This window comes from Hylobates moloch, unplaced genomic scaffold (assembly GCF_009828535.3).
Source record: "Hylobates moloch isolate HMO894 unplaced genomic scaffold, HMol_V3 SCAFFOLD_1, whole genome shotgun sequence".
In the NCBI taxonomy this organism is placed as follows: Eukaryota; Metazoa; Chordata; class Mammalia; order Primates; family Hylobatidae; genus Hylobates; species Hylobates moloch.
This window is the reverse complement of record NW_026652276.1, coordinates 125,705,813-125,719,390: the sequence shown is the minus strand read 5'-3', so window position 1 is coordinate 125,719,390 and position 13,578 is coordinate 125,705,813. Positions and strand designations below refer to the sequence as shown.

At 44.0% G+C, this 13,578-nt stretch overlaps 1 protein-coding gene across 7 annotated transcripts in view; it reads left to right on the top strand.

The window, feature by feature from the left end:
• The window catches only part of HECW1 (HECT, C2 and WW domain containing E3 ubiquitin protein ligase 1), a 462,565-nt gene that overhangs the window by 329,421 nt on the left and 119,566 nt on the right, over positions 1–13,578 (top strand). For 4 of the 7 annotated variants that reach the window (XM_058445471.1, XM_058445453.1, XM_058445458.1 and 1 more), the window contains 3 exons: positions 4,749–4,891; positions 9,569–9,669; positions 11,261–12,619. In XM_058445471.1, coding sequence (XP_058301454.1) covers positions 4,749–4,891; positions 9,569–9,669; positions 11,261–12,619 — 1,603 coding nt within the window. The remainder of the gene's footprint in view (positions 1–4,748; positions 4,892–9,568; positions 9,670–11,260; positions 12,620–13,578) is intronic. The other 3 variants (XM_032758252.2, XM_032758254.2, XM_032758251.2) reach the window with 1 other exon arrangement.

Below are 13,578 nucleotides of genomic sequence, written 5' to 3'. Positions count from 1 at the left end.
TACTTTCCTAACTGTAACATTATTTGATATTAAAATAGATTATTACTGAGAGAACAGTGGTTCTCCACCCGGTTGCACAGTGGAGTCACCTGGGAAGCTTTAAACACTACCAGTGCCCCACTCTCTCAAGGGAGTCTAATATAGTCAAGAATGGGACCCAGTAATGGGTACTATTGTGGAAGCTTCCAGATTATTCTGAGAACCAAGGCTAAGACCCACTGGTCAAAGCAAAAGTAAGAATCCCAACACCTGTGCTTAAACAAAAGAAAGTTTACTTTTAGCCAGAAGGGTGCTTGATCCTGTAGGAATACTATATGTATGCATCATTCTTGCTCATAGTGGCCCCAGCGGTGGGCGTTGTATAGCTGTCTTCCTGCTGCTGCTGCTCAGTTGAAAAGGCCTGACAGTTGAGTCCTAAAATGAAGCCAATAAAGAGAATTCAGACTCTGATGCTCTGATGAAGAAATGACCTATGGAACTTTCTTTTCTGACCCGAGTGCCAATAGTCTTTTGTTTAGGACAGTTTCACGGCTTGTGAGGAGGTGAGGAGCCATTTATTCATTGGTTGGCCCAAGCATGTGTTACAGTTACTCTGAAAAGCTCAGATCAAAAGGTAAAGGACAAAGATGGAAAATAGCCAGACATCAGACCCCCAAGGATGCCCAGGATTGGCTTTGTCATTTCCACACTGGTTTTCTTTCACTGCTGAAGTAAGAGGCAAGGAGATAAAATTCCCAAACCAGCAGAGGGCTTAGGCAACAATACATCCTTTTTAAAAAAAGAAAAACAAAAAAAACCTTTTGCAGATATAGTTCACAAATTTATCTTTTAACCAAGAAGTGGCCATTTCTCTGGAAACAAAGAGTGGGCCTTAGTAATAGGTCAATCATAGCTTTTGTCTGCATACTAAGCATTTGAAATAGGCCTACAGATTACTACAAACAGCTGTATAGGATTATTGGCCATTAAGGGCCAGCTGAAATGAGTTAGTAAACTTAAGAAAGTTCAATAACCAGAGAGTCAAAAGGAGAAGGTAATAGTAAATCATGAGGCAGGTGGGGTCTGGATAGAATAGGAATGGAGAGGGAAGAAACTTGGTCTAACATGGCATGGGCCTTCTTTTCCCATTCTATAGGTGAAGATGCTGAAGTTTGGAGAGGTTGTGAATAACAGAGTCCAGAACTTGGATGTGTAGAGCTAGGAATAAAGCCAAGTTTATCTCACTCCAAAGGTTCTTCAGAGGCTTGAAGTAAAGGCCAAGTCAGGGTAGCCAGGTGAAATCCATGATACTGGCTTGAGGCTCATGGGTGCAAGTAGCTTGTCCACAAACAGACAGACTTTTACATTTTCAGGACTACTCACTAGTTCTTAACAGAGCCTGACCTAGCTGGGGGGTCTACATGGACTCCAGTAACCATGGCATGGAGACGAGGGCCTGGTGGGGAGAGAGGTTGATGTCTGGGATGAAGGGGTGGGTGTGTGAAGAGAGTTTAAGAAGAAAGTTCTTGTGGAGGGAGGAAAGAACCCAGAAGCTCTCGCTAAGTTTCATAATATATTTTGATAAGCTAACTTCAGTGCCTCATGTAGGCTACTGTAGGTAGAAATAGTCTCATTTTAATAAAGGTGATTATATTTTTCCTTGTGCAAATAATAGTTGTTCGTTATAGAAAGCATGGAAAATACAGAAAAAGGAAATGGGGGAACATATATTCTTACTTGGTAAAACAACTGTTATAAAATCTGTTGTAATTTTTTCCAGTCTTTTTCTATTCCTATAATTCATATTATTGTGATCATGAATTGTATTTGTCCTGCTTTTGTTACTTAATACTGCAAAACAAGCATTTTCCATCTTATTAGCATTTAGTGTTACATGTAATTATATATATTTATATATAAATTATTATAATTTAGAAAAGTATGAACTATTCTATTATATGTGCATATCACAATGTACCTAACCTATTGTTGGGCATTTGGATTAGAAGATATATTATAATACACTCCAGAATGGAATAACTGGATCAAAAACATAGAATTTTTAAGGACCTGAGACAATCAGCAGGGCGGGATTCTCACTTAGGAAGGCCTTTTTAGAGTAGTACCTATTCCTGGGTTTGATCCTCAAACTTGACATGCCCATAATTCAGTTTTCTCAGTACTGGGAATGATTAATTCTTGGGAGTTATATAGGAGTTAACTAAAACTAATTTGTAATAGCAATCAGGTGTACCACATGGTCACTGTGGAACTCATTAGTTCTGTTTGTCAAATATTTCTGTGGTCCATCTCCCAGGCACCCTATAGGATTATACTTCCTGCTCCCTGAGGGTGGCTAGGGCCTGTGTCTAGTTCTGAGGAGCTATGTTTGGAAGTGAACACTTATTTACAGGGGGAGTTCTTTTTGCCTCTGTCACTGTAACTGGCAATGCTTGAGAGGGTGGCTGCTCCATCAGCCCACAGTGAGAATGTGAGCAAGAAATACAACTTGAAGCCCCTGAGACTTGGAAGTTGGCTGTTAGTGCAGCATGCCCTAGCTCATCCTGACTGCCACAAAGAAGATACTCACATTAGCATGCCCAACATATTTAATCTCTGTAAATAGAAATCAACTAAAGTTAAAAGATTGCTAGGCCGGGCGTGGTGGCTCACGCCTATAATCTCAGCACTTTGGGAGGCTGAGGCAGGTGGATCACGAGGTCAGGAGATCGAGACCATCCTGGCTAATACGGTGAAACCCTGTCTCTACTAAAAATACAAAAAATTAGGCGGACGTGGTGGCGGGCGCCTATAGTCCCAGCTACTCGGGAGGCTGAGGCAGGAGAATGGTGTGAACCTGGGAGGCAGAGCTTGCAGTGAGCCGAGATTGTGCCACTGCACTCCAGCCTGGGCAAGAGAACTAGACTTTGTCTCAAAAAAAAAAAAAAAAAAAAAGATTGCTGTTAGGATTCATCAGAATAAAAGAAAATATGTATTTATTTCAGATGTTTCATAGCCCTTGATTAAGGGGACTGTAACATTCAATGTTAATTAAGACTTCCTCCTCCTAGGTAGTTTGGGCTGGGCAATGCTAACATTTACCTTCCCGAGTCTCCTTTTTACACTTTTAATTTTCACGCGCGTTCATGTGAAGAAACCACCAAACAGGCTTTGTGTGAGCAATAAAGCTTTTTAATCACCTGGGTGCAGGCGGGCTGAGTCCAAAACTGGAGTCAGCAAAGGGAGATAGGGGTGGGGCCGTTTTATAGGATTTGGGTAGACAGTGGAAAATTATAGTCAAAGGAGGTTGTTCTCTGGCAGGCAGGTGTGGGGGTCACAAGGTGCTCAGTGGGGAACTGCTGAGCCAAGAGAAGGAATTTCATAAGGTAATGTCATCAGTTAAGGCAGGAACAGGCCATTTTCACTTCTTTTGTGATTTTTCAGTTACTTCAGGCCATCTGGATGTATACGTGCAGGTCACAGGGGATATGATGGCTTAGCTTGGGCTTTGAGGCCTGACATTCATGTTGACCAAGCCAACTTCTGATGGTCACGGTCTTCCTTTAATTGTTATTGTTTTATTTTAAAAGTCACACCATACACTATTTAACAAATACTTTTTTAAATTTTTGTGTATATTGTTTTGAGATGGAGTCTCACTCTGTCGCCCAGGCTGGAGTCCAGTAGTGCAGTCTCAGCTCACTGCAACCTCCACCTCCCAGGTTCAAGCAATTCTCCTGCCTCAGTCTCCCAAAGTAGGTGGGATTACAGGTGCCCACCATCACAACCGGCTAACAAATGAATACTTTAGAATCAAATGAAGTAAAATGTAAAAGACCTGCTTTCTCCCTCCCCTACCAGCCCACTTCCTGGAGTTCAGTTTGGAGCATCCCCCTCTAGACATTTTCTCTGCAGTTCAAAGTACAAATGGAATCCTACTCTTCGTATTCTTCTGTGCTTTGCTTTTTCACTTAGTTTCTTGGGTGTCTTTTCACGTCGGTGCATGTTGATTCACCCCTTTCTTTTTAACGATGGCAGAGTTCTCACTTTCAAAGATTTATCAGCCTTCACTTAACCAGTTTCCTCTTTGTAAAGAGTTTTGGGTTTTTTCCCCAGTCTTTTGCTATTGTTAGTAATGCTCCAATAAACATCCCTGTTAAATGTATCTTTTGCACATTTGTGCAAGTTAATCCAGAAGGAAAATCTCTAAAAATATAATTCTAGGTTGAAGGGATTTGCAGTTTAAATGCCAGTAAATATTGCCAGTTCCCTTCCCAAAGGTCAAATCAATTTACGTTCCCACCAAAACAGTGCGAGAATTCTTGTCTCTTCCCCCTCTCAAGGATGCAGGGTATTACCAAACTTCTAGAAATCTCTTCCATCATAATCATGAAAAACTATACTGCATTGTTGATTTAGAGTACATTTTCTTAATTACAGGTGAGTTTGTGCTTGTTCTTTCTTTAAGTATGATAATACCTTCAATCAAGTATGGTGAGGCTTTGGTGGCATTCTTTCTCTTTAAAATGTGCTGATTTTACTGTTTGAATCTCAAAGAATAAGCCTATTTTTAAGCCCTGTGGAAGCGTCTTGTCGCTGCCCCTCATTTACTGAATAAACAGGGTTCACAGCATTTCTGAGACCCTTTATATATGTATGTATATTATAGCTAGGATGTTTTACAGTGGCAGCATCAAGGCAGATGGACTGGGAATTGGCCAGCCCTCCAACCTCTCAGTTAATTGATGTGACATATTCTTTCATTGCAGCAATTCAGTTTTGTGTCCTTGCCCACTGACGTGCTGGAAATTGAGGTGAAGGACAAGTTTGCCAAGAGCCGCCCCATCATCAAGCGCTTCTTGGGAAAGCTGTCGATGCCCGTTCAAAGACTCCTGGAGAGACACGCCATAGGGTAAACCTCTGACTGAGATCTTACTATCGCTAGGTTCCCGCCAATAGGCTGTGCCCAAAGGTGGCCTGTAGGCTGCAATAGTATAGTCTCACAGAGAGTCAAAATGTTATCATTATATTTCCTTGGCTTTTCCTACTAATTATGTTGCCTGAGCCAACATAAGTGTTTGTTAGATTAAACAAACCCATCCCTTTTCACTTGATTGTGCAACACTGGTTACTTACCCAAGAGAGTAAAAAATCCTATTAAAAGTATTAAACAGTATTAAAAGAAGCCCTCAATGGGGCATTTTTCTGTACAGGTAGAAACTAAAGTTTGTTTTACTATGAAGAATATTATTTCATTCATATGCCGGTCTGGTATGTAAGATTTAATCATATGTGACATTTCCATAACAAGATGAAATACTGAGTAACTACTGTACAGTGTCTTACTTAGAAGACACTAGTATCTGCAGATGCTAGATAACATAGATGAGAATTTGAAAGCATGATTCCCATGGAATGACAGCAGTTAATATGCTCACAGAATTCAATTGTATATGAGAATGGGTTTCTGTTTTGTCTCTTTTACATTTATGTCCACTCACGGTTCTCATTAAAGTGGACTATGACCAGATAACAGCCTTATGTATAATATGTATTTCTTTAGGTAACAGGGACTACATTTGAAAACACTAAATAAAGCTTTCTATTGATCAACATATACTTATATAAAATGTAACCCTTACAAAGATAGCAAAAGAATGAGAAAAAATATGCAGAATTTCCAAGTGTCTTAATTTAAAGTTCTTTGGATTATCAGAAGGACTTTGGAATCACTGATAATTATCATAAAGACATTTATTAATAATTGGAACCTTATGGTGTGTATGCAGCAGGGTGCACGGAGACCTGCCACTAACTCTCCAGCCAAAGGGAGCTGAGTTTATGGAGCTGCAGTCACGTGTCACACGCAGTGTTTGCACTTGCCGTTCATGGTTGTGAGGATTAAACAGACAAAAAGTGTGCATAAAGAACCTAGCACGGTCACTGGCACGTAGTAGGAACACAAAAGAAAATGGTATTCCTTGTGATCTTTTTTATTTCATTCAGTCCTCATAATGCTTCTGTGACAGCATTATCACCATTCCTCCACGAGGAAACAAGGCTTCAAAAGGATCAATAATTATGTAAACACAAGGCTTGTGGGTGGCAGAGATCCAGCCGGAGCTCAGACTCACACCTGTGTCTCTCCAAAGCCCAAGAGCCATCCCCGCACAACAGGCTTCTCTCAGGGTTCCTGGGACTGATTCTCTAGTTTATTGTGGGCCACGCTTTTCGCTTTTCATTTCTCTCCTTCTCTGCCCTACTGGCTGCTCTCACAGCTGTTAGCACCTCTGCCAGGGGGTGGGCTGGAGAACAAAAACAGGGGCTGTGTGGGATTCTTTCTTTTTTTTTTTTTGAGACGGAGTCTCGCTCTGTCACCCAGGCTGGAGTGCAGTGGCGCAATCTCGGCTCACTGCAAGCTCCGCCTCCCGGGTTCACGCCATTCTCCTGCCTCAGCCTCTCCGAGTAGCTGGGACTACAGGCGCCCGCCACCACGCTCGGCTAATTTTTTGTATTTTTAGTAGAGACGGGGTTTCACCGTGGTCTCGATCTCCTGACCTCGTGATCCGCCCGCCTCGGCCTCCCAAAGTGCTGGGATTACAAGCGTGAGCCACCGCGCCCGGCCGTGTGGGATTCTTTCTACCCCAGCACCCAGTGCACTGCCGCCCTGCATGCATCAGATAGATATCAATTCGTACGTATGGAACAGAACTTCTCTCTACAGCTTGCTGCAGCCGCAGAGCCCCTCTGCCCTCCCATGCTGAGTTCTCTCCTAAGTCCAAGCTGCCGGCTCCTATCTTCTTGGTACTGTCCCACTCTCCAAGCCTCCCACCGTGGAAAGGCACATCCCCAGCTGAAAGCAAGTAACTGAGGTGGAAAAGGGTGTCCCCGACCAGAAGAAGGTTAGCTATGGTTTTCCCAGTGTTCTTGCCACCCAGGGAAATGGAGAGCACAGATCGAGTGTGATGGAGCTTACACCTCTCCAAGAGGCAGCAACGGCAAGCCATGGAGGCGTTTTTCCTCCCACCCTCTTTGATGGGATGACAGACCGCCCCCTGGTGGCGGTGCCGAGCAGCTCCTCCTCCAAAGCCTTCTGCTTCCACAGCCCCTGGGGGCCGCTTCTGCAGTGCTGCCTCTTCCGGAGGTGTCCCACCGTAGTTAGGAGCAGAGTGTTGGGGAGATGGCCATGGAAGCAGTGGCCATGCAGCCTGAGCCATGGCAGAACCCCAGAGGGCACCCATAACAAAAGTGAATCCACTTTGCACTGCAGCTTCCCTCTGCCCTCAGCACATGCACTCCCCATAAAGCCCCCTGCATCCGTGGCTTCTGAAACGTTTGGCTCCACCTGTACTGGCTCCCTCCCTGCCCTGAGATATTTGCACCTTTCCCCCCTGGGCACACATGCACTCTCATTTCCAATCCTCCCTCGATTCCTTGGCTTGTAAAATCCCAGGCTTCAGTTGGCTCTCTGCCTCTAACTCTAACCATCTCACCTTCGCATTGAAGTGTCACTGGCTGTCTTGAACCATTATTTAGTGGTCCTATCTTATGCCCCCAGCGGGACATAAGCTATTTAAAGGCAGGGGCAATGTATGACATGCTTTGTATCAACTGCAGCACCTTTCACATGGCAGGGGCTCAAAAAATATTTGTTAAGTGGATGAAAAGCAAAAAAAAAGAAAAGCCCTGAAAGTAAATGCAAAGCATAATAAATGTAATTTTTGTTCCACTCTCTGATTGTCTTTAGGCCTCCCCTGATTTCAATTAAGTTTTGGGTTCAGGATGTCTTTGTTATGGTCGTAATAGACCTACTTTATAATATTGACCAAAGGCTCTTTCTAAATAGACAAAATATTGAAGCTCATCCTATTTTTTTCTGCACATAATGCTTTACTTAATGGACTTCTGAGGAACTCCAAACACTAAATCATGGCTTATCAAAGAACAATTTTTAAGTCAGGGGCTTGTTGGGATATAGGTTGTCTCATAATGCCAGTGTTTTCTAGAAAGAAACATTAAAACACTATCAGCGAGTGATTCATCTTTTTATTTTCGTGTCACAAACTAATAAATGGAATAAATACAGAGTCATTTGAGTAACAACTGGTTTGGGGCTATGTTTTTGTTATTACTGGGTACCCTGGGTTTGTTAACTCCTGAATATCCTAAGGTGGTCACTCTTCCTATTTAGGCCAAGGTAAGGGGCCATTTACTCTGCTGAAGCTGTATTGTTAGTGAAAATATAATAGCAAAGTTTCAGGTTGATTGCCTCTAGAAAGTTTTCTTTTTATAATTAAGAAATTGCTTTGAGGGGGTGGAGGGGATGGCACGAAAGTCGAGGGTGGAGACTTGGGATCCCTAAATGCGGAGCCCTGCAATTGGTGTTAAGTGGAAGTCACAAGCCAGAGAACTCAGCCCACGAGTCTTGCTCTGCTCCATCTTGGAGCAGGTGCCATTCTGTAGCGCCCACAGACTCTCCAGTAACCATGACAGCATCCTTTCTTAGACATTACATATACACCACAAGATATGCATCTGCTGGCACTGTCCATCGTTGATGACATATTTGGAAAATGGCAATCTGCACAGGAAAAGCAGGCCAAGGACATCCGTGTCTTTTTTTATTCTCTCTATTTTAGAACACAGGTTGGCAAACTTTTTTGAACAGGGCCAGGTAGTAAATATTTTAGGCTTTGCAAGGCCCACAGTCCCTGTCCAAATTACTCAACTCTACCATTATAGCATGAAAGTTGCCACAGATAATACGTAAGCTAACAAGCATGGCCGTGCTCCAATAAAACTTTATTTATGGACACTGAAATTTGAATTTCATATGATTTTCACATGCTACAAAATGTTACTCTTCTTTTGTTTCTTTTTCCAACCATTTAAAATGTAAAAAGCTCACAACCGCATAAAAACAGGTGGTGGGCCACATTTAGCCCACAGGCTGTAGTTTGCCTACCACTGCTTTAGAATACAGACAGTCTGTTCAACTTAACCATTTTTTACTTTACAATGAATTCAACAGAAACCATATATCGAATTTTGAATTTTGAATTTTGATCTTTTCCTGGGCTAGCGATACACAACATGATACTTTTGTGAAGCTGGCAGCAGCAGCAAGCCATAGCTCCCAGTCAGCCACGTGATCACAGGGTAAACGAGTGATACTATACTCTACAGTAGACTGTATTCAATAAATTACATGAGATATCCAATACTTTATTATAAAATAGTTTTGTTTTTGTGTTATGTGATTTTGCATACTTGTAGGCTAATGTAAGTGTTTCGAGCACTTTTAAGGTAGGCTAGGCTAAACTATGATGTTTGGTAGGCTAAATGTATTAAATGCATTTTTGACTTGCCAGTATTTTCAACTTTTGATGAGTTTATCAAGTCGTACTCCATGGTAGGTCAAGGGGCATCTGTATGCGATAAGGACTTCCTTACAGTTTTGTACTGTTGTTAAGCACATCAGGACTTACCTGGGCTTGCCTGCCTCACCCACTTTTATAGAAAGCACCCTGCATGGTCATTAGGAAGAGAGGTATTGACCAGAACTGTGATGGTGCTTATTTCCTTCTAGGGATAGGGTGGTCAGCTACACACTTGGCCGCAGGCTTCCGACAGATCATGTGAGTGGACAGCTGCAATTCCGATTTGAGATCACTTCCTCCATCCACCCAGGTATTTTCAGCATGAACTTCATGTCTTGTCCTAGGCTAGTGTCATAAGTGTGATTCCTTTCTCTAAAATACAATAACCATGGTTCTCTCCAGACATATCCTAGGTTTTGTGGTTATCTTCTCCATTTGAGGCCCAGAAGCCAGTGATCTATTCTGGAAGCCAGGTTGCTGTCCCCCTGATGGAGAAGCTCCTCTTCATTCTAGTGACCCAAAGGTAGAGAGTAGACAGTGGACTGAAGGTTAACAATGAGGCCAACATGGATAGGGAGCTCTGTCTTATTTATCATCCTACCCCCAGCACCCACATAGGTGGTTAATCATCGCATACATGAATGAATGAATGAATGAATGAACGTGAAACATCTTTCTACCTAGTAACTAGATATAGACTAGCCAGTTGCTAGAGAATGTCATGTTGAAGAACTATAATTGTACAATGAATTTTTATAATGTCACAGAAAAACAAGAAAAGTATAAATAGGACAGAAAACTCCAGAATCATCCAGTGTTCCATTTAATGCTAAAACAGATTTCAAAATATGAATGATAAGATGCCTCATAATTCTATTTTTGCTCTTCTTCTGCAGCCCCCATATATCTCAATATAGATCACATTGAGAACTGTTAGGACCTCCTGGACCATTTACAAGTTGCTGTTAAGTCTAATGAAGCTCTTGAGAACTTAGAGCCTGGAGTTTATCACTACCCACTCATTAAACTCCAGGTGTACTTTCCTATGCCAATATACAACTTTGATTGTAAGAAAACACCTTGACTGTTTTGTCTTTTCAAATTCAGTCGATTTCTATATCCTGAGAATACAACTGACTCTTCCTTTGGTGTAGCCATAAGGACAGCTTTACAGCTCACCAGAGGGACTGATTTTCTTTAGTGAATTGCACTAATGCATTTGAAATGGGGAATTTCACATCCGGCAGGAATCCAGGAGAACAGCTGCGGGAAGGTAGAGTTAAACACTGGCTGCTACCTCATGAATGGCTGCTTGAGGTGAAGACCTTGTTTTTTTTTTAAAATTGGAATAAACTCTAAATGTTGGGAACCTTCCAGCCTGAGATATTGAATGACTGTGATTGTTCCCATTCTTCATCCAGCCTTTTTCTGCTCTCTGGTTGCCTGAGAATCCTGCTTACCCCTTATGCCACCCTGCAGGACCTAAGCATAGGAAACATTCTGAGCAAATGCAATTAACTAAATATAATCATCAAGGAGCTATAAATAACACCACTACTACCCTCATCCCTGGAAGTCATTCCATGTGGCAAACACTATTGAGCACCTACTATGTGCCCAGAACTGGGTTAGTGCTAGGCTTCGGGCATTTTAACCAAAAGATGAATTCCCTTGAAACATATTTCGGAAATATATCCAGGACTGCAAGTTGTTGTTAACATAGCAAGAACTCATTCTTACAGAATTTTTCACTAGAGCTCTGGCCAGTGAGAAACCCTCATCAACCTACATTCAATATCCTAATGTAGAAATCCCTTACTGATGGCTTACATGTCCCACAGGGTATCCTAACACCACAATGCTCTCTTCTGGGAGAAATGACATATTTTTCTTCTTACCAGCAGATGATGAGGAGATTTCCCTGAGTACCGAGCCTGAGTCAGCCCAAATTCAGGACAGCCCCATGAACAACCTGATGGAAAGTGGCAGTGGGGAACCTCGGTCTGAGGCAGCAGAGTCCTCTGAGAGCTGGAAGCCAGAGCAGCTGGGTGAGGGCAGTGTCCCCGATGGTCCAGGGAACCAAAGCATGGAGCTTTCCAGACCAGCTGAGGAAGCAGCAGTCATCACCGAGGCAGGAGACCAGGGCATGGTCTCTGTGGGACCTGAAGGAGCTGGGGAGCTCCTGGCCCAGGTGCAAAAGGACATCCAGCCTGCCCCCAGTGCAGAAGAGCTGGCCGAGCAGCTGGACCTGGGTGAGGAGGCGTCAGCACTGCTGCTGGAAGACAGTGAAGCCCCAGCCAGCACCGGGGAGGAGCCCTTGGAGGAGGAAGCAACGACACAGAGCCGGGCAGGAAGGGAAGAAGAGGAGAAGGAGCAGGAGGAGGAGGAGGGAGATGTGTCTACCCTGGAGCAGGGAGAGGGCAGGCTGCAGCTGCGGGCCTCGGTGAAGAGAAAAAGCAGGCCCTGCTCCTTGCCTGTGTCCGAGCTGGAGACGGTGATCGCGTCAGCCTGCGGGGACCCCGAGACCCCGCGGACACACTACATCCGCATCCACACCCTGCTGCACAGCATGCCCTCGGCCCAGGGCGTTAGCGCGGCAGAGGAGGAGGACGGCGCGGAGGAGGAGTCCACCCTCAAGGACTCCTCGGAGAAGGATGGGCTCAGCGAGGTGGACACGGTGACCGCTGACCCATCTGCCCTGGAACAGGACAGAGAAGAGCCCGAGGGGGCTACTCTAGGCACGGCGCACCCTGGCCACTCCGGGGGCCACTTCCCCAGCCTGGCCAATGGCACGGCCCAGGATGGCGACACGCACCCCAGCACCGGGAGTGAGAGCGACTCCAGCCCCAGGCAAGGCGGGGACCACAGCTGCGAGGGCTGTGACGCGTCCTGCTGCAGCCCCTCGTGCTACAGCTCCTCGTGCTACAGCACGTCCTGCTACAGCAGCTCGTGCTACAGCGCCTCCTGCTACAGCCCCTCCTGCTACAATGGAAACAGGTTCGCCAGCCATACGCGCTTCTCCTCCGTGGACAGCGCCAAGATCTCTGAGAGCACGGTCTTCTCCTCGCAAGACGATGAGGAGGAGGAGAACAGCGCGTTCGAGTCGGTGCCCGACTCCATGCAGAGCCCTGAGCTGGACCCGGAGTCCACGAACGGCGCTGGGCCGTGGCAAGACGAGCTGGCCGCCCCTAGCGGGCACGTGGAAAGAACCCCGGAAGGTCTGGAATCCCCCGTGGCAGGTCCAAGCAATCGGAGAGAAGGTTAGACCTCAAACCTGATCAGAGTGAGAATAGGACCATCAGGGGGACAAAAGTGTCACCAACAGTTTAAAAACAAGACAGGCGGGGGATCGGTGTCAAACGGGGTTGCTGGGGCAATGTATGCCTGTCTTGTACATATATGTGTGCATGTGTATCTGTGTATGCGTATAGATGACTGTGAGTAGCTGACACCCCACAATGTCTCAGATACACACCAGGAATTACGACTGGTTGGATGTGAGCGTGCACTTGTATGTGTGCTTCTATGTTTGTTTTAACTAATCACCAGAACTGGTTAGTGTACATGTTATCCTAGTCTTGACAGCAGCCAGAGCCCCGAGACTAGTATCAAATGATATACATGGAAAATAATCTATCTACATTAAATGGATAATGTGTAAATATCTGCTGACTTTCAGAGCACGTGGAAGATTAGCAATAGATGTTAATATTAGTTGAAGAACAGATTTTACCTCTGTTTTAGAATTCAACTAGCCCATGTACGTACATATAGATATGTCTAGCCTACATATATTTGTCATTATTTATGTCCACTCAATTCTTGTTATTACTGTTGGTTTTGTTTTGTTGTTGTCGTTGTTGTTGATGTTGTTGTTGGCTATTTTGGCTAATGGAAGGGAAAAATAACATGATTGTGTATAAATCACTTTGTTTCTAATAAGAATCAAATCCAAAAGCTGCCACCATTAGTTTTAAAACATATTCTGTGTTTTAACCAAAGATGTTCTTTCTTAGCCATGCCTGTGGAATTATATGTGAAATTAATTTGCATTTTCTTATCCAGGAGTGGGAACTGTCTTCCAGTCAAGTGACAGTGGTATGACTGGGGAAAAAAAATTGAAAAGTCACATAATAATATGAAATAATTCAGTTGTTTTAAAAGAGAAAAACATAGTCTCTGCTATTTTGCTGTTCTGCTGTTGAAATTAGCCTCCAAC